General features: G+C 41.6%; 1 protein-coding gene across 1 annotated transcript; it reads right to left on the reverse strand.

Moving 5' to 3' along the window:
• Positions 1 to 157: 157 nt before the first annotated feature.
• On the reverse strand, positions 158 to 20100 carry LOC146979880 (protein NSUN7). Its single transcript, XM_085789897.1, has 13 exons — positions 19488 to 20100; positions 17951 to 18305; positions 13131 to 13189; positions 10451 to 10581; positions 10212 to 10364; positions 9430 to 9613; positions 8270 to 8507; positions 7635 to 7778; positions 7125 to 7226; positions 5832 to 5967; positions 4955 to 5078; positions 1516 to 1765; positions 158 to 726 (listed from the first exon to the last, which is right to left on the reverse strand). Exons 2-13 carry the CDS (start codon positions 18279 to 18281, stop codon positions 317 to 319), a joined length of 2262 nt encoding a protein of 753 aa, XP_085646023.1. The 5' UTR covers positions 18282 to 18305; positions 19488 to 20100; the 3' UTR covers positions 158 to 316.
• Positions 20101 to 22577: the final 2477 nt, after the last annotated feature.

Below are 22577 nucleotides of genomic sequence, written 5' to 3' on the forward strand. Positions count from 1 at the left end.
GGTCACTGGGACCCTATGTAATAGCCATTCATCATGTAATGACATTGAAATGACTTTGGCCCTATGAATATATGCAGTTTGATTAGCTTCTGTACTGTATATGACATGGAACGCAAAGACATGGTAAAGATGACTTTGAAATAATGACAAGTAAAGATTGCTCTGGACTTTAGGTGATGTATTCACATGATCTATGGAATTTGGCAGTTAAATAACAGTGTACATTTTGGTGTTAGATTGAAATACTTCTGACTTTATTTTTTAACCATTTGGCACAAAAGTTAACTCTGCCATATGCATATTGGGTTTTGGGAGCTCAAAACAGAGGCCGGGATTTCACCATGACATCCTTGGCGAGGCCACCACTGGAGCGGGAGGGAGGTACAGTCTGAGATGGACTCCACCTGGTGTAGTTGAAGCCGGGGCTGAATCTCGCTCGGTTCTGCTGCGGTGGAAAGAAGTCAGGGAAGTGGACGCGAGGCAGGACGAGCACCACGGGCTTCAGCACCTCCTGATGAGCTCTACGAGGACGGACGACAGGGGGAGAGGGAGGAGCTGGGTGTGGAGAGGTGGTGCTGGTAGTTGTAGTGCTGGACACAGGGGTGATGCTACTGGAGGATGTGCTGTTTTCTAGTTTGGAGGAGGAGGAGCTTTCCTGTTTTGAAGAAGAGAAGGGGCTGGACGTAGTGTTCTTCAGGGCTTGTAGGCGCAGTGCTTTGGGTTTACCTGAGAGAGAAAACAATGGGATCAAGGTCAGAGGGAGAGGACCTCATTTTATTTTTGCACCAAACTATAGAAAGAGAGGAGAAACAATAATACAGGACATTATACACTGAACAACGCATATTTGCTCCTTCTTACTCCTCTTACCCAAAATCTAAAACAATAGTTTGACATTTTGGAAAAAAAGTATGCTTACTTGGTTTCTCCCTACAGTTTAATGTGGAGATTAAATTCTACTTGTATCTGTGAAAATTACAGCCAGGAGGTAGTTACAAAGACTACACACTTTACAAAGGTAAGGGAGAATTAGTAACAAACAAGTTATAACTTCAGTGAGGCTGAGAAATGCAGATGGGCTATTTTCACAGCTAGCAATAGCTTCGTATTTTATGGACACACATAAGAGTGGAATCAATTGAAGTCTGGAAAGGAAAGAAAATAGCATTTATCACACTGTGTAGAGATGACTTAAGGTACAGGACTGAAGTTATAGGAAAAGAAAAGTCCACACACCAACAACAGCTCCAGAGCAGTAATTTATTATCATCGAAACAAGAGAATAATGCTTCAGGTCAGAAACCCTTCCTCAGACTTCAGGGTTAACTTAAGGGTTTCTGACCTGAAACGTTACTCCCTTGTTTCAATGATAATAAATTATTGCTCTGGAGCTGTTGTTGGTGTGCGGACTTTTCTGTTTCCTATGATTTACTTTTGTTGTCCGGCACCCAGTGCTTAGATTTGGGGATGTGCGTGCTTTTCTATTTTTACAGGACTGAAGTTAACTGTGCCCACCTTGTGATGGCTGCTGTCTGTTCGTCGACTCCTGGCGTCCATACAGTGGAGTACTGTTGCCACCCTTGGTCTCTTGGTGTTTAGACTGAACACTGAGAGAGGTGCGAGCACCGGCTGCTTTTTTCATCCTGTTGTTACGTCCACGATGCTCTTTTCTGGACGACTGGTTGGAGTTGATCCTGTCCAGTATTCCTTTAGCATTTGCTCTGGCCAGCACTTCCTGTGGTGTCTCTTTGACCTCCGGCTCAGGCTGTAAGAGTGAAAATGCAATGGAAACTATTATGTAAATATAATGTGCTTAAGCAGTCAGCTCTCCAGGTACCAGGTAACTTCACTAATTGGCTAACCAAACATCCCAGGGTTAAGTGGAAGAAATAGATAAATTTATAATGTTCTCATTTTTTCTAATCCATAATAGAGGAGAGGAGAGACACCATGTCCTTGTTGCTGGTTGCAGGGTCACCTGCTGCCTCAGCACCAGCACACAAGCAGCCTACTGCTCTCCTCAACACCTGAATTATTCACAAGCACAGTGTGTACACTACGGGGACACAACCCTGTGCGGGTTTGTGTGTATTTTGCTTTTAAGTGCCTGCATGTACTAGTACGTGTAAAAAATAATTGTAATTTTGTGTATGTAGGTAGGTTTGTGAAAATAAAGTGTGCCTGTGAATACAAGGTTGGTGCATTTTGCACAGGTGCATGTACCTTTAAATGTTGATACTCTCTGCACACAGGTAAACATGCCTTAGAAGCATCGCTGTAATGCAGTCTTTGGTGGACGCCCTGAACTTCATTGATGCTAAGTCATACAGACAGGGGGCGCTGAATAATTCAACAGACACTCTCCTTTGCCTCCCTTTCTTCCCCTCAACCCTGTAAATCTCACTTCCTCTCCACTAACCAACTATGCCATACTCTGTAAATCTCTCATTTCCTTCTATATTCTGCAAAACTAATCTGCACAGCGCACCCCGGGGCGGGGCCCATTCTGTTTCAGTGCTGTTGTCTGAACTCATTACATCGACTATATCTCTGCAAATACGGCCAAATTTATGGAACTCTTCCCATATAATGAAAAGAATTAAGTTCAATTGAAAGGTGTACAGTTCTAAATCCCCTATTAACACTGTCCGACTTCATCCATCAGTAGTTCAGGGCTTTCAGAGCAAAGTCCACCAGTGATGGGCTCTGCTTCCTCTAAAAAATTGACCAGAAACAGATCACTGGAATGTCTTTATTGTCCCCAGCTGTTCCTGAATGGAAAGCTCATAAAGAACCTCATCGGGTGCCGCTGTGACAGTCAATGTAAGCCAGACAGCATTCAAACACTTATATAATTGCTATTTTTTATGATGCTTTTCAGAGTGCCACAATAACTTTTGATTAGCTGACTTTATTGGAGGTAGGGAGGGAAAAAATCATGTTTGAGGTACCATTACAGCAGTTTGATTATCTTTTCATTCCTGCCAGCGGAGGTATAAAACATGATGAATGGGCCGGAGAGAAGCAGACGCTACAGTGCGAGAGAGCTCCGTCACCCAGTGGGGGCACGGTGGCTTAATAACCCTGCACTGGCATCATGAGCGTGAGAGCAGATTTCATAATGTGAGCGAGTTTATGTCGTAAACAAGGCTATGTTGTGGATTATGAGGACGTGGGGAAGACTGATCACAGAGGGTTGATGAGACCTACTGATGCACATTTACAAACCCTGTGGATCTACCACGGCAGACTGCACCCATGGCCAGTCAGACCTCGCCAGCCACTACCTAGTCGAAATGGTGAGAAAGAGAGAGGGAGAGAGGATAGACAAGGAGAGGAGGATGACAGTGGGCTGTATAGAAGATGAGTTTGGCTGAAATAGAGGACTGAGAGACTTGATGAAGTAATTAAAGCCTCACGACTCCATGACACAATAGAGTCAGAGACAGAGTGCGTCCCAATTATCAGTGTTCATAAAAGAGTCAGAAAATGGATCTGAGGGCTCGTTTCAGACACTGACATTTTGGAATTTGCCTCCAAAGACACTTCATCCAAAATTTTCGGCTGTGTCTAATTTTCACAAGCAATTCCAAAACATCTCCACAGACATATACACCAGTAAAGAGGACATTATCTCCCTCATTCACCTCTTTGGTTCATAATATGGGCTGTGACATCCAGCTCTCTGCTTGAGCTGCATGTTCACAGGGCGACTTCTGCCTCTCTGTCGCTCTTGCTCCTCTCATCCCTTCATTTCATCATGACTCACAGAATTTCAATTTCTAAAGTTGACTCAGACAATGTCCTCTATCATCAGACCTTTTCTTTTCAGCATTCATTCCCCACTTATCCCAATACCTTCACCTACATCTCACTGCTTTCTTGTTTCTGATGAGACTTGGCCAGTACGCCTGTGTCCGTGACCTGACATTTTCATTTCTGTCTTCGTGTGACCTCTTTACTCCTCCACTAAGATCCGACTGAGTCCCTATCACAGTCTGTGACACTCATTTTCAGCTAATCTCATCTCCTGTAGCCTGGTTCCCTGCATACCCTCCCATTTAAAGGGCTAAAAAACATGCTACAGTTCCCCAGTGGATGTGTGTTTGACAGATAGTAGCTAGAACAGTGCACCTGCTTAGTCACAATTCCCATATTTGCCTCAATTAAACTTATTTCACCTTGTCTGCTGTTTCTATGTTGGCACCCATGAGAGAGACAACTGTATGATGGCGAAGGACAACGGAGTGTCTCAGTAAATATAAATAATGGATCAGTTAGTGTTTCACCTGTGTGTTAGCCGGCTGTATGTGGGCAAAAAAACACAACTCACAAACTGCATATTGTGCAAAACAGCACTCGAAACCACTGAGCATAATGTCAGGCAAACATACAACAGTAAGCCAAGAAAAATACTGGGATCACATTGCTTAAGCCTTTGGTCAGGTCCAGCTCTTCTGCTGAAACTTTTCTGTCATTAGAGACCAGACAGCTTGCCAGGGCTGGATGCTAAATGAGCTAAATTTGTCCCTGCTTCTCTTCTTGGCTGCACTTCCTAAAAGCAGCAGCAGCAGTAGAGTGGTGATTTTAAAGAATTTAAGCTGCAACGGATTCTGTTCAAGAAGTAAAAATATCTTGTGGAAAAAGGTTCTGCCTTTACATTTTAAAGACAGATGTACAACAGAATATGGAGGCTGATGGACAGCACATTTCACTAGGCTCTGGCGCTGAGCCACGCTAAGTATTGTGCATACATGTTACACACGTGTGCAAATCAGCTGCCTTCCTGCAAGATGCTTCCTTTCTTGTTATCACTTACATTACCTACAATACAAAAACACTGAATTGGCCCTAAAACTCCCTGCGGTAGATATTTAGTGTCTTCACATGCCTGATTGATATATTTTCTTTGCAAATTCATCAGTGTCAAGTATTTATGAGTAGTGATGCTCACCTCTCTGGTGAGAACAGCCAGGAAGCATCCGTTACTCTGTTCTGACGGCTCCAGCACAAAGAACGGCTCTGTTTCCTCTGGGTCCAAGGCATTGTCAGAAGAGTTGAATATGAATGGACTAACCCTATGTGAAGCACACACAAACACCAATATAATATATAAACATACATATGGAGGAAGCTGCTCTATCATAACTGTCATTATAAGGCATATTAATTGAGGAAATGCACAAGGTCTCTAATTCAAGATTGAACCTGTGATGTTTGGGCATTTTTGCCTGACAATTTAATCAAGTATCAGCATTTATGTGTAGATCAACTGATCATTCAATTGTTTTTCCTTTAAAATGTACACCAGCACCAGTTTCAGTACGGTAGTTAAAGCTACTGTGATCCATACCTATTATTTTGTTATTTATGCTGGCCTGAGGCTTAGCCAGCACACCAGGCCAGCTAACTGCAGAGTGTAGTCAGTCTTGGTATATACAAGTCTACAGGAGTGGTTGACTTCAACATGTCTTAGTTCTTCACACCACACCACACAAACATGCACACACTCACACAAACACAGAAAAGAAAACCCATTGAAGAACTATAAAAAATATCTATGGGAAGGCAAACTGCCTGAAAACTTTTTGTCTCTGCCCCTTTCACAGCGTTTAGAAACATAAAATGGCATCTTTGATTATATTTTCACTGAGTCTCCTTCAGCTCCTGCCTGAGGTGTGGTGGGACTTTGACAGAGACTTGTCTGTAAGGAGACAGACAAACAACTCGGCAGGCTGACAGACAGCAAGGCAAACACACAAAGAAAGACAATGAAAGAGGCAGATAGAGAAAGCACACCAGGGCACTGAGGTACAGAGACCAACGCTGACCTGAAGTTTGCTTGTTTTGGTTCCCCCTCCTGCTCCGAGTGGGCCTTGGCTTGTTCAAGGGCTCCTCTCACCACCTCTTCATTCTCCTCTGGGTATGAAGAACAAGTAGAGTATACCACTGCCACAACCTTGGGAACTATACACAAACATGTGTTAGTATATAAACACAATTGTACGCATATAAATAAAATGTAGATAAGACTTTGACCTGTTGACACAAAGGGATTGAAAGTTGCATTTCTACATTTAATTGAGAAAATAAAGACATTTTACTGACATGTGACCACACCTCTAATAAACGAACTTGTTTCATTTTCAATTAAACCAGGAGGAACAGATAAGCACAGACACATTTAGTTACAGAGCATTTCTTCCTCTCATTTTCCCACAATTAAATGTGATTATTCAAACTGAGCCATCCCCCTTATCAAAAGCTCCCTTTGAAGAAATGGGTTCTTGAATATTAATTTCTTCTTACTGTTTACGTATGAACATGCCTCATTTTATTCAACTGCTGCTTGTAAATTTGTGAGGCTGTCAGCTATTTGAGTTTCTTTATTTGAGATACAATGTCGTTCTTGCTCATGAATTCTAAGTCTAAGTATTTTGCCTACATAAAGACGCTGAAATGATACCATGGACTCGACCCAGCCAAAGCACTCAATACGCACCCAACATTAATTAACGTTCCTACTAGAATCTGCATTGGGAAAAAGGACCAATCGATGACAGTGAGATTACAGTTGATGGTTTCCAATACCTCTAACAGAAAGACTTGACCTTCTTGATGAACATGAAACCAACACAAGTAGAAGTGCTCTGAGCAATAGAAGATGGAGGGAATTAACTAGCCACTGAATGAAATGAAATAAAATACATAGAATCATACTGAGCAGCAGCATCTGCTTGCTTAAAGGATTTGTAACATCTTATTTATTGCTCTACATACCATGTGACTTAAAGTATCTCCTCCTGCCAAGTTCAGTTCTACAGAACCTATGCGCTACAAAGCAGAATTACTAATCAGTTGTTTAAAATATGCAAAGAATGCTGCAGTAGACTGTGGCTGACCGGCGCAGAGCAACATAAGCATTCCTAATTAAGACTCAGACTGTCTCCCAGGGACACCACAGGCTTCAGTCTAATGGCATACGAGATTAGATAATTAGGAAGTATGAGCTTCATTGTGTCAGAGAGGTGAGAGAGGCTACATGCACAAGACTGAGATCACATGGTACATGTGTCTAAGTGTGTGTGCGTGTGTGTGTACATGTGAAAGCAGGTCGTTCCTACACTTCAAGGCATGATCAATATCATTCCTCTGCTGGGCTACCAGAGCTTCCAGTTTGCTCTGTGCTATTGAACCCTGGGACAGGTCCTGCAGCAGGTCTGTGTCTGAGAAAACAAAAGAAGCCTTTCAGGGGAGAAGCATTTGAGTTTTATTTATTAAGGATTGTACACAACTCTGGTATAAATAACTTATAGTTACAGTAGTAGATGGACAGGCTTGACCTGACAGCTTTGTTAGAGGGTTAGGATGTGCACAGAGAGGCAAGAATAGAATATAGAATAGAACCAAAAATAGAAAAAGACTGAAACTGACACTGGTGTTCATGGTGATGGTCTTAATCTTCTGTTTAAACAGAAAAAGATGTTGATGTGGGCTTGTTCGGTTTTCATTTGTTAAATCAAATTGCCCTTAAAACCTTAAACTTTCTTTTTCCTATTTCAGAATGAACACCGCAGGTTATAATATACTCTAGGTAACATTACAATGTGTATTTCTCTATTTATGGACATTACCTCCATTCTCTTGTAGTATGAATTCAACTGGGTTGCTGACTGCAGACACAGAACACTTGGGAGTCAACAGGATAACGCGCACCTTCTGAAGTCGCTTGTCGCCACCATCCAACGACTGGAAGACCCCTGGTATCAGCTTCACATCTGAATAACAGTCATATAAAGAGGAATGATCACCACCATATACGGTAATCAAAAACACACATTTGCTCAATGCTTCAAGATTGTTCATATTGTGTCACTATATTTCTTTGCAGAAGAATTCCATTTCCTGAGGGCATCTTTTGCAATTATAAAAATGTCAGCTTTGTCGTGCACTTAATTGTTTCCCTAGTGACTAGCGAGGGTGGCAGCCGCTATTACCAAATAATATTTACATAAATTCTGAAATCTCTGCAGACATTGTCTGGTCTGAAGCACACAGGCTGCTCTGGCAATTTGCCGAGAACAACAATTCTATTTTATTTTTTGCAGAAACTTTCAGTGTAAATACCCCAATGTTTGCTGTAATTGGTCAGCTTACAAAAAGAAAATTAATAACTTCTTTGCCTCTATTTCTTTCAGTAAAACTTCTTTCATCTTCCATACAAAGTCACAAACAGGTTATGACAGGAACACGTCCAGGCTGTGCCTACTTTTGCAGCCCATAGAAGAGATGGCTTGTTGCAGATCCTCCCTTTGAGCATCCATACAATCGCTGACACAAACATAAATTGTGGGCAGGTTGCTGGAGTTGCTGGCTTTATGTTTCTCAGCAATTAGGGAGGCAGTGTGGTAGACAGTGAGGCCAGAGAAGCACCCCACCATGAGAACATCTCCATCTTCAGGTGACACGGAGCACACTGCGTTTGGGCCTAGGCTGCAAGACTTATCCTAGAGGCACAGTGAGTAAAGCATTAGTTTGGGGAGAGAGACCAGCAGATTTCAGCCGAAAGACTTCAAGATCCAGGTTTTCAGCATCACTTTGCAAACTACTGTAATGAGACACAAACTGAGATAAGAGGAAGTAAGAGGACAACTTAGAGTGTATGATAGTGGTAAATAGAACTGAGGAGGGAATAGATGAGAGAGTTATGGGAGACTGGAGCAGCTGTTCCAAAGCAGAAACTTAAAGGCAAAATAAGGAGATGGATGAAAAAAGAAATGTAGAAAAGGAACGAGAGTAGCAGAGCCGTCAGATTACAATGGAGATGCCCTTCAATCAATGGGATCCCTTCTGCAAATAGTGCAAAACATACCCCTGGGGAATGACTGGGCTGAGATAAGTTTCTGTGGGGAGGATCCAGATCACAGGATTTGTCAGGAAAGACAAACCAAGGAGGGTGGGGAAAAAAAGAACAAGGACATTTGAAAAGTGAGACAGTGGTGGAGAGCCATAAAACATGAGAGGGAAGAAGTGGTAAAGGAGAGGTGATTTAATATTTGATTGAATTTGGCTGCAAAATCTGATTTAATTGTGTTGTAGTGCTGTGTGCTGCTTACGGTTTGCATGACAGCTTGACTTTAATGGAGTAGAAATTAAATGATTAAACCGCTCATCCCCTGACTGGACTGGAGAATTCTTTATGACCCAAAGTGAAGTATGGCCAGATGGGAGGGGGGAACTGATGTGAAATATTTTGTATCTCAGAAAACTAATCTTAGCTGACACCAGGGACCAAGTCTATGACCAAAGTGAAATCATAAATATCAGTGAAGATGGATAGTGCTGCACAGATTTCCACAGTCATATTTAAGTTCACAGAGAGCAGACAGCCCTTGTCGGAAACCTCTCCTCTCTCCGTGTAGCTTGTACCTGGATGATGAGTTTGTGGTCGCCAAGCAGCTTGGTTGAGTACAGCTGAGCTTTCGACTGAGCAGGGAATACCAGTATATCCCCACAGTGGGGATCCTGGCAGAAGCTCTGGCCCTCTAGCTGCTCAATCCATTTCACCTGCGAGAAGCCTGCACTCTGCAGAACACTCTGGACCTCATCAAGACTGCAGGCAGAGGAGAGGGGGAGAGGGGAGCGGATTAGCGAAGGCCCGGGAGAGAAGGGATGAGAGAGGGGGAAGGTTAGAGGTGGGAGAAAGAGGAAGACTGTCATCATAGATAATAACAGTGTGCAGAACAGTGTGGCCTTTTAAAAGACTTTAAGACTTCAATAGTAATATGTGCCGTATAAAATCATTAAGACACACACACGCACACAGAAGCCCCTCATCCCAACAGGTGACCTTTACCGTCCCAAAGCTTGCTGAGGGTTGTTGCTGATTGAATCTGTCCACAGCAGCAGGATTTACACCTAACTGAATCAGCCTGACGGGGCGTGTGCAAGAGCACACAAGCACAGTGACACATAGACACACACACACACACAGTCTGGTGGTTTAATTGGATGTCAGCAGGGCACCTGGCCCATAAACCATTGGGCAGCACCGCAAGTTTAAGGTCTGTGTGTAGATGAAGGTGTGTGTGTGTAGATGTTTGCATGTACTCTATCTATGCCTCCAGTACATTCCTGTGGCAGGTGGGAGTGTACAGATAGGTACTAGTAGTGCATACTAGTAGTTTTGAGTAGTTGTGTGCTCAGCTGACCTGCTCTTCAGCGTGTTAACCCATGTGTAAAGTGGAAGGCTGCTTGATCTCTCCTGCTTTGTCTTCACACTCTCCGGCAAGATACACTCAATGGACAGGAGATCACGTTTGATCCTGCAGCGGGCCAGAGACGCTGCCAGTTTGGTTTTAAACCTACGGTGGACACATACAAAATTTCTCTCTCAGTTGGTCCTCCCTTGTAGGATAGTTTGTGCTTCTCTTGATTTTTCTTTCCTTACCTGAGAAGACAATTTTCAACATGTCTGACATCCTGTATGATCTCCTCCTCCTCTGAGCGTTTCCGTGGGAGGAACTTCCTGTCCTGGAAGTCGTACAGAATAACGGCTACCAGGCATATCTGATCATCTGGCTGGAGCATGAGAGCAAAAAGATAAGTGAACCATGACAAGAGAACAATGAAAAGGCAGGAACAAGATCAGAAACTGCATGAAGACAAGTGTCTTATTTTAAATGACAAGGCCGGGGATAAAGCTTTTATTTATCGAAGGTTGACACCTCAGAACTCCACTGCATCTAGAATTTAAAAGTGCATAAAACAACACAAGCTGCTATTTGATAAAAGTGTAGAGAGTGCTCTATTTTGGTTACCTAATGAGGGGTGAAGTGCAGTTATTGTATTTAGCTGTATTGATTCAGAGGCTAAATGATCAGGTTTTCAGAAACCGATATACACATAATTGTAGCTCAAGGATGTCCTGCCATGACCCCACCTCCTGAGTTACGTGTCTACCTCTCGTCCTCTACAATGATCTCTCTCCCTTCAGCTCTCTCTTCTACTTTCCATGTTTATACCTCTGTCTCTCTCTCTCCCTCGCTCCACCTTTCTGTCCCCGAGGGTGGGAGGGCACCAGCTGCATTAGAGGCAGATGGCGTTCCACAGTGGCAACAGCTTGCCACATCCTCACTACAGGGCTAATGGGGCGAGAAGCGAGAACGCTACAAGGGTTTATGTTGCAGCTAAGGAATTAGCCAACACTTATTATTCATTCCAGGAGCTTTTTGGAAAGGTTGGTTTTTCTGAGACAGACTGTGGCACTCCATTTTTTTCTTTCTTTCTCGTCCTCCCTCTCCAGCTCAAGTTCCATTTGCCCTTTACCAAGGTTAAACCCTCGGGTGTGGGAAAATTCCCAGTCATTAATTTGCCTGGCAACGACATCCCATGGTAGGAAACCGGTCCACAGTAAACACACCAGCTCTACCAGCTTTGTCATTTCAGATCCAGACCTACAACATAAGATATTAACTCTGTCTCTCTTTACTTGGACTCATTTTCAATTTTATCGCACGATCTTAAGCTGGGTTTGAAAATAATGTCCAATCAATCAATGTGACAATGATTAAATTTGGTTAAGTATGTTATGAAACTATCACATGTAGATGATATAGATAGAGTAATTGGAATATTTTAGATATGATTAAAGTTTCATGGCTCATTTTACACAGAAACTGGAATTGGATCTGTTTCATGTTAAATGTGCCACTCAGCCTTTAGTCAGTGTTTTCTTCTACAGATTTCACATCGCCAGTCGAGATATTTTTCGACCCTTCACAGAATTTAGGCTTCATTTTCTTTCTCCACTGAGATCCAATGGGCCTAAGGCTCTTTCAGCATACAAGTCTATCTCTATCTTTATTTTTCATTCCCCTTTTTTTTCCAGTACCCACATGTACCCCCCTTTTTCCAGCTAGCCTGTTCCCTCTCACCCACCTCTTTCTCCTTTCTCCATCAAGGTTGAACTTTATAGATGTCAGCAGTGTAAAAAAGAGGTGAGCGTGAGTTCTAAAGACTGTCTCTTTGTGTCTTGGCTTTATTGTCTCACTAGAGGGATGCAGAGTAACGACCTGCCACCAACACATAGGGAGGCCCATTCATTTCACCCAGGGCCATATTTCACCAGGCTACAGTGTGAGTGTATGTGTGTGTGCATGTGTGTGCAAGGTTTGCTTTGTAAACACACAGTCGTGTGTATTAATGTGTCTGTGTATGTTTGAACTCTCACTGAAGTAGACATTAGTCGTCTACAATCTGTACACTTCACCACTACTGAGGTTTTCGACACACATTTCAGCGCCTCTTCCTTTCATCACTCTTCTCCTCTACCAGCGCTGACTAGCTCTGTACTCTGTGCATGTTTTATCACCATCCAGATTGCTGTAGCTGGAGCAGCTAAAGCAGCCCCCCTCTTCCCACTGCTTTTTTTTTAATGAAGAATGTTAAAAGTAGTGTGAGCACATACCAGTCTCCTCCAGAGGATACCTCCTCCTGTAAGCAGCAGGGCATTATTCTATTGTTTAACAACCACAGGTTCACGTCTTTTACAGCTACTCAGCACAGCCTTAGTGTCACTACTGTAATAACATTCAGCACACTGGTTCCAGGACAGATGTTTGAGAGATAATGTGTAGAATACACTTAGATAACACATCCAAACACACTGCCCTTGGTTTTGTTATGGCATTTTGATTTAATCTCTAATTAATGAGGTGTTTTGTTTGAGAAAAGCAATAAAGGGGGGAAAAAAGACAGCCAATCATATTCTGCCCCATAGTACTTTTTAGATGTGTTATTCCAAAGGGAATGATTGTCGTCGATTAGGACAGGGTATATAAAAGACACAAGGTGCTTTGTGAGTGTATCAGTGTAATACATCAAGATTACTTTTACTGATTAGAGATCTTGAGAACAGAACAAAGAGTATGTTCAGTGTGAACAGCAGGACATGAATACTGAAGAACACTTGTGAGGTACAGTCAAAGTCTTATGAGTGAAAGACTTCAGAAAAAGAACAAGAAGTAAAAAATTATCCTATACATAGTATATGTGTTTGACGATGCTGACATAAATTCCCCTCAAATTTCTGCTGTATTAAAACTACTGCCCCTGTGGAACTCACTTACTATTGGCTGAGAGAAGTAAAAGCCGCTGTCAATCATTATGTCCTCCAGCAGTTCTTGATCTGTGCAGAAACAAAGTGAAAGAGATTAGGTAGAGGAATAGATATAGTAACAGGGACTTTCATTAGTAATTTTGCATCTGAGCAATAATGATCTATATTGGTTGGCCATTTTATATATCAAAGTCTAATTATCCCCAGAAACCAACCCCCACTTTGGGGCAGGAGATAAAGGCACAAGAAATTACTTACTATCCATTAACGGGTAAAATATATGCTATGAAGGATAAATCCATATCTAATGATGAGAACATGTCTTGAAAAAAGAAAGAAAGAGATTAAAACAAAGGGAGAGGGGCTCCTAGAGGCACACCAAATGATTGTGATTTAATTTGAAAAGATAATTCAATTAAATTAGGGTTGGGGGAGGGTTAATTTCCCCTGATTAAATGCTTATTTGGTGCTTAATTAGACTCAATCTGATTATTCATTTGCCTCATTTCTTTCATTTATTGTGTGTGTGTGGTGAGTGTGTGTGTGTGTGTGTGTGTGTGTGTGTGTGTGTGTGTGTGTGTGTGTGTGTGTGTGTGTGTGTGTGCGTGTGTGTGTGTGTGTGTGTGTGTGTGTGTGTGTGTGTGAAATTGAGGGGCTAATGAATTAATGACATCTGAAGTACTGGGCAGGGTCCATCTGAATATGATCTATGAAACCAAATGTATGTCATACCAGACTACACTGTGTTTCTACGATGCTTGTCACTGTCTTAATTTTAATCAACACTCATTAATTAAATATAATCTTGATGGACAGACATACGACTACACTTTGTTTGCCCGTGCTCATCGAATCTGGGAATTAGTCCGAAAGATATAAACTGCAAAATGTTCAGAGCGGCCTTTCAGATATCTATGTGTGGTTTCAATTGATTTTAATATGCACACCCTGACTGTCACATGAGGAAGGCAGCCGCCGCCTCAACAGCCAACAGGAGGTTTTCTCTCTAAAACATAAAACAGACATACCTCGTCCTCTTCCACTCCCAACTGTGACAAGTGGGCTCTCCTTATTCAATATGAGCGAGGTGGAGAGACAGCAACACTATCCAGGTTATCATGTTGGGATTAAAGAACAGCTGCTTCCAAAGCCACTCAGCAGGTAGTGTTTGCTCATTATACACAGGGAATGGGAAAAAGGGATAAACTCACTAATGTGGATGTGTTTCGAGGGAGGCTGGAACACATCTCTCTATGCCTCATCCAGAGGAGTTAATGAAAGGTGGAAATGAGGCACATGTGTTTGTGATTGTGAAAGTCTTTAGTTGTACCATTAATATGCGTCGCAGGCTCTGTCTGCTACATGCGTGGTTGGCTTCTCGGTTAATTCTTCTTTTTCGACACAGCTCTTAAGCTGCAAATAGGAGGTAAGCCCGGGACAGAGCCCATTTAACGAGGCACCATGGAAACCACCAACACTGCTGTTAATTTATCACAGCATGGCAAACCGTGCCATGTATCTAGGCACATCCCCAGAGGGGCAGCCAGGTACACACACAAATAAATAAATGATGCCACGTAAAGGAGCTTATCTTTAATTGTTGAAACAATCATCAGTGGTGTTCTAATTTATAGCCGATGTAGGTCAATAAGGTTTACAATAGTGGCCATTACTGCAGAGGGTCTCTTAAAGATAAGAAGAGTAGAGATAACCACTCGCAGAGCACAGACCCCAGAAGGGGCCGTGATGCTTGGGTCTGTAGAGGTCACAGTCCTCCACATGCTATAAATCACACGCAGCAGGTTGAGTAAAACACAGAGAAAATGCAACTATAAATCACGTACAGTGGACATCTTTACACAGCAGAAATAGTGCTGGATATTACTTGTAGGGGCAAGACGGAATTTCTCAAATCAGAGACCTTGGTACGTGAGGTTGATATGCAAAAAAAAAACAGGCTTGGAATCAGTGTAACAAGAACTGTGTCCTACACCAGCAGGAGGCAGTGGTAATCCCAGGAGGGCCCATGTTGAGGTTGTGTGTTTCATGGCCTCTATCCAGGTATTATACAATGACCTGTGATTGATGGGGACTGTAGTCAAACAAATCCTTAGTGAAAGAGCCAGAGCTGAATGCAGCACCTCTTGTGTTCAGCCAGGTCTTTGTCTCACAGCGTTCCACATCAGTGCACCAGATTGCACATTAATCAGACAGAGGACGAGCCCAAAAAAAAAAAAGGTACATGCCACGAGTTGCACATTTACCGATGAACATAGAGAGGCTCTCTTACATATTTTGCACCTTCACTATTTAATATTTGCTGAGGCATTCTGGTTGGTAGCTGTCGTGATTGTGGTCAAGGACAAAACAGACGAGTCTTCCTCTCTCTATTGCTCCGAGTCTAGCCTCACACACAAAGTGGTCCAAAGAACCCTTCTAGTCGCACACAGAGAATACAGCAGCCACAGTCATCTGACAAGGGCGTCTGGCAGCCCAGTTGGACGGTATGGACAATGAGGCAGAAATACTCAGAGGAGTAGCCAGTGGAAAGAAAGAGGGAAGCAGGAAAGGAGGAGGAGAAGAGGAGGGGGACTCTCATTGCCTGCGACAAGGTCAAATATTTTTCTACCAGTAAAAATTAACACAAAAATGACTTTACATAGCTCGGCATCTGAACATACCTCGAGCATTGAGAACATACAGTACAGTATGACCAATCAACAAGAAACGAAGCCTTGACAACACAAACTGCCTCCAGGTCAGTGATCGAGTAGAAAGTCACTCAGATATGAAAAAGGGATTTTTAAAGAGACGGAGGAGGTCGAAAAAACAGTAAAGCCCTGAAGATATAAAAGAAAGAGAACAATCAGAACAAAGGGAAAAAGCGGCACAGAGGCGAGGGCAAAAAGGACTTGACTGCTGATAGTTATTTCAACCACTTCAACCTTGTCTTTATTTGAAATCTGGCAAATCTACACCAGGGTTTATCATCTCCAATTCTCTATCCAAATTTGAATGACTGACAAGGCTGTGTCCTCAGCCACTGACAGGAAGATTACTGGATGACTTTTTTTTTGTTTTCAGCAGATAAGAGTTATAATCACAAGATCAATACCGGAGCTCATTGGCATTTTGCTCTGTGTGTTTTTCGCTGCTGAAGCATTTCTTCTTTGGGTTAACAACTGACCTCAGCTCAATTTTGGATCAGTCATTGCAAGGCAGTGCACGAACAATGTGTGTATGTGCATGTGCATGTGTGTGTGTGTGTGTGTGTGTGTGTGGCTGCCAGCATGGGTGTGTGTCACTAGCAAATCAATTTCTGCACCAAAAGTCACTCTGCTGGTAGGAAGAGGAAGAGGAGAGATTAACATTGGCTTCCAGGTTGTGTCGTTTCATCTGCACCCAATTTAACCACACAGCAAGCACGAGAGAATCTAATATGTGACCAACATACCTATGTGATCGAGTAAGTCACCAATCATATGTCCATAACAGCAATACAGTTATCATGTAATCAGAAACTCTACTGTAGCAGTACCACTTGATTCAGCCTCAAGTAGACAGGAAGGATATATTTAATCTATTTTATGTGCAGACCACATTCCAAAAAAAAAAAAAACAGCAAAATTACATTATTATTCTGCTTATAGAAATTCTACAAATTAAGCAGTTCTAAAAATGTCATATATGCGGGATGGGGACTGTAAAAAAAACAAAAAAAACAAAACAACAGTACTAACATAACACTGATAAGACTGGAATTATTGTCTTTGATATAAGCTCTGAACAAAAAGAGGATTAAATTTAGCAAATAATGCAGTATACTGTAATTATTATGAGCTCAAAGCAGGCCATTTTTTCCAGTAAGCGGAGCTGAAACTAGTGCTCTTGTGCAAATTAATTTGTTTTCACATGCCTGCTGTAAAAGAAAATTCCTCATTATGGTTAGTACAAACAGGCATCCTCTTGTAGAAAGTAAGAAAAGAGTGATGAATGAAAACAATGTCCTGGAAATAAGATCTCTAAGTGCTCTCTGATTATCCTTGGCAACATAGTCGATTTCATCCACTAATGTTGTACTATGACCTACAGCTGTTAAACTAATAAAGGTTATTGCAATGATGTGCTGGGGCTTGTGATGATAGATTAGATGCTAGGTTTTGAAGTGATCTGCATTAATTGTGGGACATGTAGGCCCAAGGCTTATCCAAGTATCCAAGCGGCTGGATAGTGAGAATGAGTAAAATCATTCATGGCTATGAGGGTGTTCCTCCTACCTGACCTCTCTATCCACTGAGAACGCATTAAATCGATTCCGGCCAGCTTCCTACGCTGACAGTTGGCTCACCTCTCCTCCCTTATCACCATGGTGATTACACACCTCCGTGACTTCTGCCACCCAGACCCCGCCCCAGTCCCGGATAACAGATTATGGGCCAAATTGATTTGTAGCATCATGAAGAATTCCCCTTGGTCATTCAAGCATTTTTTTTCTCTTCTTCTTGCCCTTCATCAATCTATCTATATCCAATTCTGCCTGTCAATTAACTTCCCCAGGGCTATTCATTCTCACTTCAAATGGCTGTTTGTTTGCTTGGAGTCAGATACTTTACTTGTTTTACATGCAATTTACTGTACCTGGAATAAATCAATGTCCTCACACCAAACAATTCACCCCAAACACACAATTTGAATGTGTAATTGGTGAAGCTGTGGGCATGTGTGTAAGGTTTAGATAAAGGGAAGCAAATAAAGAAATAAAGCAAAAGTAGTTAGGACACAAGGTTAAAAAAAACAAATCAACCTGACATCACCATGTGACAAACTTACATTTAAGTGTGTTGAAGGTTAGTTCATACGCAGTGCGACACAGCTCTTTATCTCTGACCTCTGGTAAGGGGAGACCTCTGTCTTTGCCATAATTCACCAACCGGTGGGAAGCAGGCTTTTCCAGGTGGTTATTCTGGAAGATGGTTGATGCCAGCAGGTAGACTCTGTCTGAGAAGCCCGACTGAACTTGGCCATCGGTCTGGTGCTCTGGAGAGGCAGCAGCAACGTCCCCTTTGGCTGGGTCATCCAGGGGAGTCAGATCTTCGCTGCTTGCAATCTGGGAATCAGCTAGTTTTAATGTGGAAGATCGTCTGTTTTTATTTTTCACCATCTCGTTGTGCTTCTTCCTAAACACCTGAAAATGTGCCCCCCCCCAAAAAAAAAAAAATTATATTCACTTCAAGGGGATAAATAATGCATAAACCACTTATACACAAGTGAGACAACATGGAGATTTGGGGCAAAATAAATAAAATCCATTTTACTTTTTTAAACCCACATACATTTTATAGACATGATTACTGGTGAATAAATGTCTCACATGCCACTGCAAAGTGTGGACAGCCAATCAATTAACCTACATTCACATTTATAACCATGGTGTTAATAGTGTGATTCAAACCACTGTACTACATTATGAACTATCTTTGCTTCATGTAATTTAAAATAAGTTTTCCATGGTGCAGGGAATTTTACTAGAAGAGAAGATTATGTGGCAAATAGCCTAACAGTGGCATGCAAAAGTTTGGGCACCCCTGGTGAAAATTTCTGTTAATGTTAACAGTTAAGCAAGTGGAAGATTAACTGATCCAAAAGGCATGAAGGTAAACATGAAACACCCGTTTGCAATAGTTAAAGCAACCAGTGTATTATTTTTGTTACTACAATTTTAGAGTGAAAATGGGAAACAAAGCAGTAGCCTGCAAAAGAATGGGAAACCCAGGAGATTTGAGCTCCCAGATAACTTTGACCAAGGTATGAGATCATCACATTAGCTATCTACCATTTACATGCTGTGATAGTTTCGGGGGGGGGGGGGGGCTTTGCTGCGGGCCCCTTTTCCTTTTCTGTCATTTTGAAAATGTAAAAGAAAGATGTCATATTCATAAATGTGAATAAAGGGAATGAGTCATCTGTAACTTTATGCCTTTTGGACATTCATCTTCCACTTGCTAACGTTAACAGAAATTTTCACCAGAGGTGCCCAAACTTTTGCATGCTGCTGTATTTATTAGCCTAAAAGATGCACGTGGCAGTAGAAAGTAATGATTATGATGAACTTTTTTATATGGCGTAGAAATAAAGTGCTTACAAGTAAAATAACATAATAATAAAATAAAATAAAACAGATTCAAGTGAGCATCATAAAAGTGCATAGGAGAGCATCAACAAAAACAATCACAAGCGGCTAGTGTAGCAATTAGCTTAGATTTTCCTTCAGTCGTTAGAGTCAATCGTGGCAATGATGTAATCAAGCTAACATTGCTGTTTGTCTGCTGCGGTAAACTTGGAAATGTTCCGGTGCAACTCAACTTACCTTAGAGAAGAGAGTCCAGCTTTGTTTTCCCCCCAAAAAAACTTTACTAGTTTCCGGGACTTTCCATACTCGTCTACCGGTGCAGGTGATGCTGGTTTTAACGGTTGCTGGTTCTGTTCCGGTGACTCCGCGACTAGACGCAGATAAATCCCCCACTATAAATCTGGGTCCGTTACGAGCTGATGGGCGTCTCCGCAGATGTTGACCACACTTCCTGCTGCTACCCTGGAGTTCTCCTCGACAATTTATAAAGATGTTTTACTTTTTATTTTACCCAGGGTTGTGCCTCCGCTTAAAAACAAACTTCCTAATGTCTTCAGAGCACTTTTTGGATTAGCGTGGTTCCGTCACCATGGCAACCACTACGTTCCAATTTCAAGGTCCCGTTCTTCACGGATCAAGAATTAATCTCTTTAGCGCTGCGTGTCCTCTATCAATCCGGGACATTATGAGCTTGTTAAAGGTTTTACACAGCAGTATGTCAAACGACAGCTAATGACAGCACCGGTGGACAGTCGGACATACTATAAATCTGAACCATTTGCAGATGGCATGCACCTGCTGTTTTCAGGGTCCATGGAGGACTCGTGCAAAGGCAGAGGCGAAACGTCCCTCCCTCCACTCTGCTCCTCATCCAGGACCGAGACAGAAAAATAGCCTAACTGTAAAACTCCTACTTACACTTGAACACACAGCACCATTTACACATTTAAAACTGAAAGCAGTAGGCTAGGCTATACTGTTTGTTACCATGACCAGCAGACATCTATTTGAAGTCTACAAGGACAGCATTGTGATGTCATCCTGTCACACAGTTTGGTAAAGATTATTGTTGGTCTTTATTGGGGAAATTTCATATCCATAAATTTCAGAATTCTTTACCATCATTTAAATTGTTTTAGATTGAAGTTGATTATTATTTTAAGTCTCTTAAGTTAACTACAAATAGCCTAAGAAATGTCCTATCAATAGGCTAATAAACAATGTTCAACTAATCTGTCACACACAACACTAATTATAATTCTCATGGGATACGAGGTCTGTCACCAAAATTTATTTTCTTTTGTTAATTTGATTGTTTTCTCTTTTGCTTAACTTTTGTTATAGGCTACATTTGTAACTTTACTGTAGGCTACTGTTAGGCTACTGTTGTAACGAATGTGAGCTGGAAAGACTGAAATGTTTGTTGTTGCTACAACTTTAAATAAAGTTGAAGATTATTGGTGGTCTTAAACGTTTTTCAGTGCAAGGACCCCCAAAGTGCCTGAGATGGAGCAGGGACCCCTACTATAGGCTATTAAAAAATAGGCCTATATTAAACTGGGCCCAGTATCATGTAGACTTGTTATTGTCCATTCACTAAGCTAGGTCCGGCTTTAAAAGACTTTATAAGAACAACATTTCTTGTTACAGTATGGAAAATTAAGTTGAATGATTTTGTACTGTTTTGGGTTATGCACTGCAACAATTCTTTATTTTGTTGTGATCAGAAATTTAAGTGTAGGCTTACTGATCCTTTTGTGTTAATGAGTATAATTTTTTAAGGGAAAAGGGGTAGGGGTAAGCTTTGGCTTCAACGGTAGGTCTATAACGAAATAAATAAATTCATTCATTTCATATTATTGTTTTTTCTAAATGTGTATAGTGAGTAGGGGCTGTCCCTCTCTGCCAACAGACCTTGTTAACTGGTACCAATGCCAATATCAACAATTGCATGATAATCATGCAGACAAGCTATACAGATTTTTATTTTTCATTTTTATTTTATTAAATGTGGAAACTAAAAGATATAAAACATTGTCAAATCAACCAAAAATTCCACAACCCCCCTGCAGCACCTCCGTGGACCCCCTGTTGAACACCTCTCGTGTAATGTGTTATTTGTTTGCATTACTCCAAAGCCTATTTTCAAATGCACAGTCGACTAAACTATTTCTACACCTACGCCCAGACACTTCAAGTTTCTTTCCATAAGGCCAGTCAGTGATAGGCTACTAAACAGAAGTGCAGTGAGCAATTTTCCAGTGTTTTAATCTTGTAAAATTGCTTGCAAAGAGTTCAAAATAAAGATGTAAATGTCTTCATTAAATAAGTGTAAAAATAGTCCATTACAAAAAAGTTCACATTATGCACAGTGGCTTCTCTTGCAGTATATAATATTACTGGTGTTTTCAATGATAAAGTCATATCTTGCTGCACATTAATACTTTATAGCTGGCTAAGGTGAAGGTAATATTTTCTTTTTGGCAGTTTAAGTTTTCTACTGTATGAAGAATCTTAAGCTGTAGAGAAACGTGGATGAAAGCTGCCAGATAAAAGTGATTGCAAAGTACAATATTTCCCTTTAAAATGTTGTGAGCTACATAAATTAGCATAATATGGGAACATTTATGCAACGTGTTCTTTTCCACTACTGTAGTCAGTCATTGGTGAATACATTGTATCATCACAGTGATTTTCCTCTTCTGTGTGTAAATCTAAGTGGTGACAGATAATAGTTCTCCAAGTGAAATTTTGCAAAGTACGTGGTAATTTTCCCAGCAGTCCTTCCCTCAGAGCCTGAGCTGCTGCGCCTGTCCAAATTACATGGTTTGCACTTCTCCTGGTCTCCCATGGTGATTACAGCCTGCTGTGGCCCCTGCGGCTCACTGCGCTCTAATGGAACACAATGCAGCGGCTCCTTTCAGATAGCATATATAAGATATTTTCACTTATATCAGAAGCATCAAGCCTCACCATGACAATCACTTTGGAAAGGAAGATTAAAAAAAAAAAAGACTCAGTAGGACAATCAACAGACTACCTGCTGCCCCAGCATTTCACTTCCATCAATAGCCTGCATTTAATCATTGAATTGCAGCAAGCAACACATGTAGTTTCTATAGATATATAGCTACTATAGCCAAAAGAACTAATACAGCCGACAAATTCTTTTTTATTTATTTGGCCTGCAGTAGTGAAATTTTGTGAGGTTTCCGTGGATGATGAAAAGACAGCAGGGATAACTCTGAGGTGCAGATCATGTAGCTTGTGGTGCCACATGCAGCTTCAAACAGTTATGCTCCAGGGCATCCACCATCAGAGTGTGGG

The sequence above is a fragment of the Trachurus japonicus genome, chromosome 10 (genome assembly GCF_045865225.1).
Source record: "Trachurus japonicus isolate A0001 chromosome 10, Traja_1.0".
In the NCBI taxonomy this organism is placed as follows: Eukaryota; Metazoa; Chordata; class Actinopteri; order Carangiformes; family Carangidae; genus Trachurus; species Trachurus japonicus.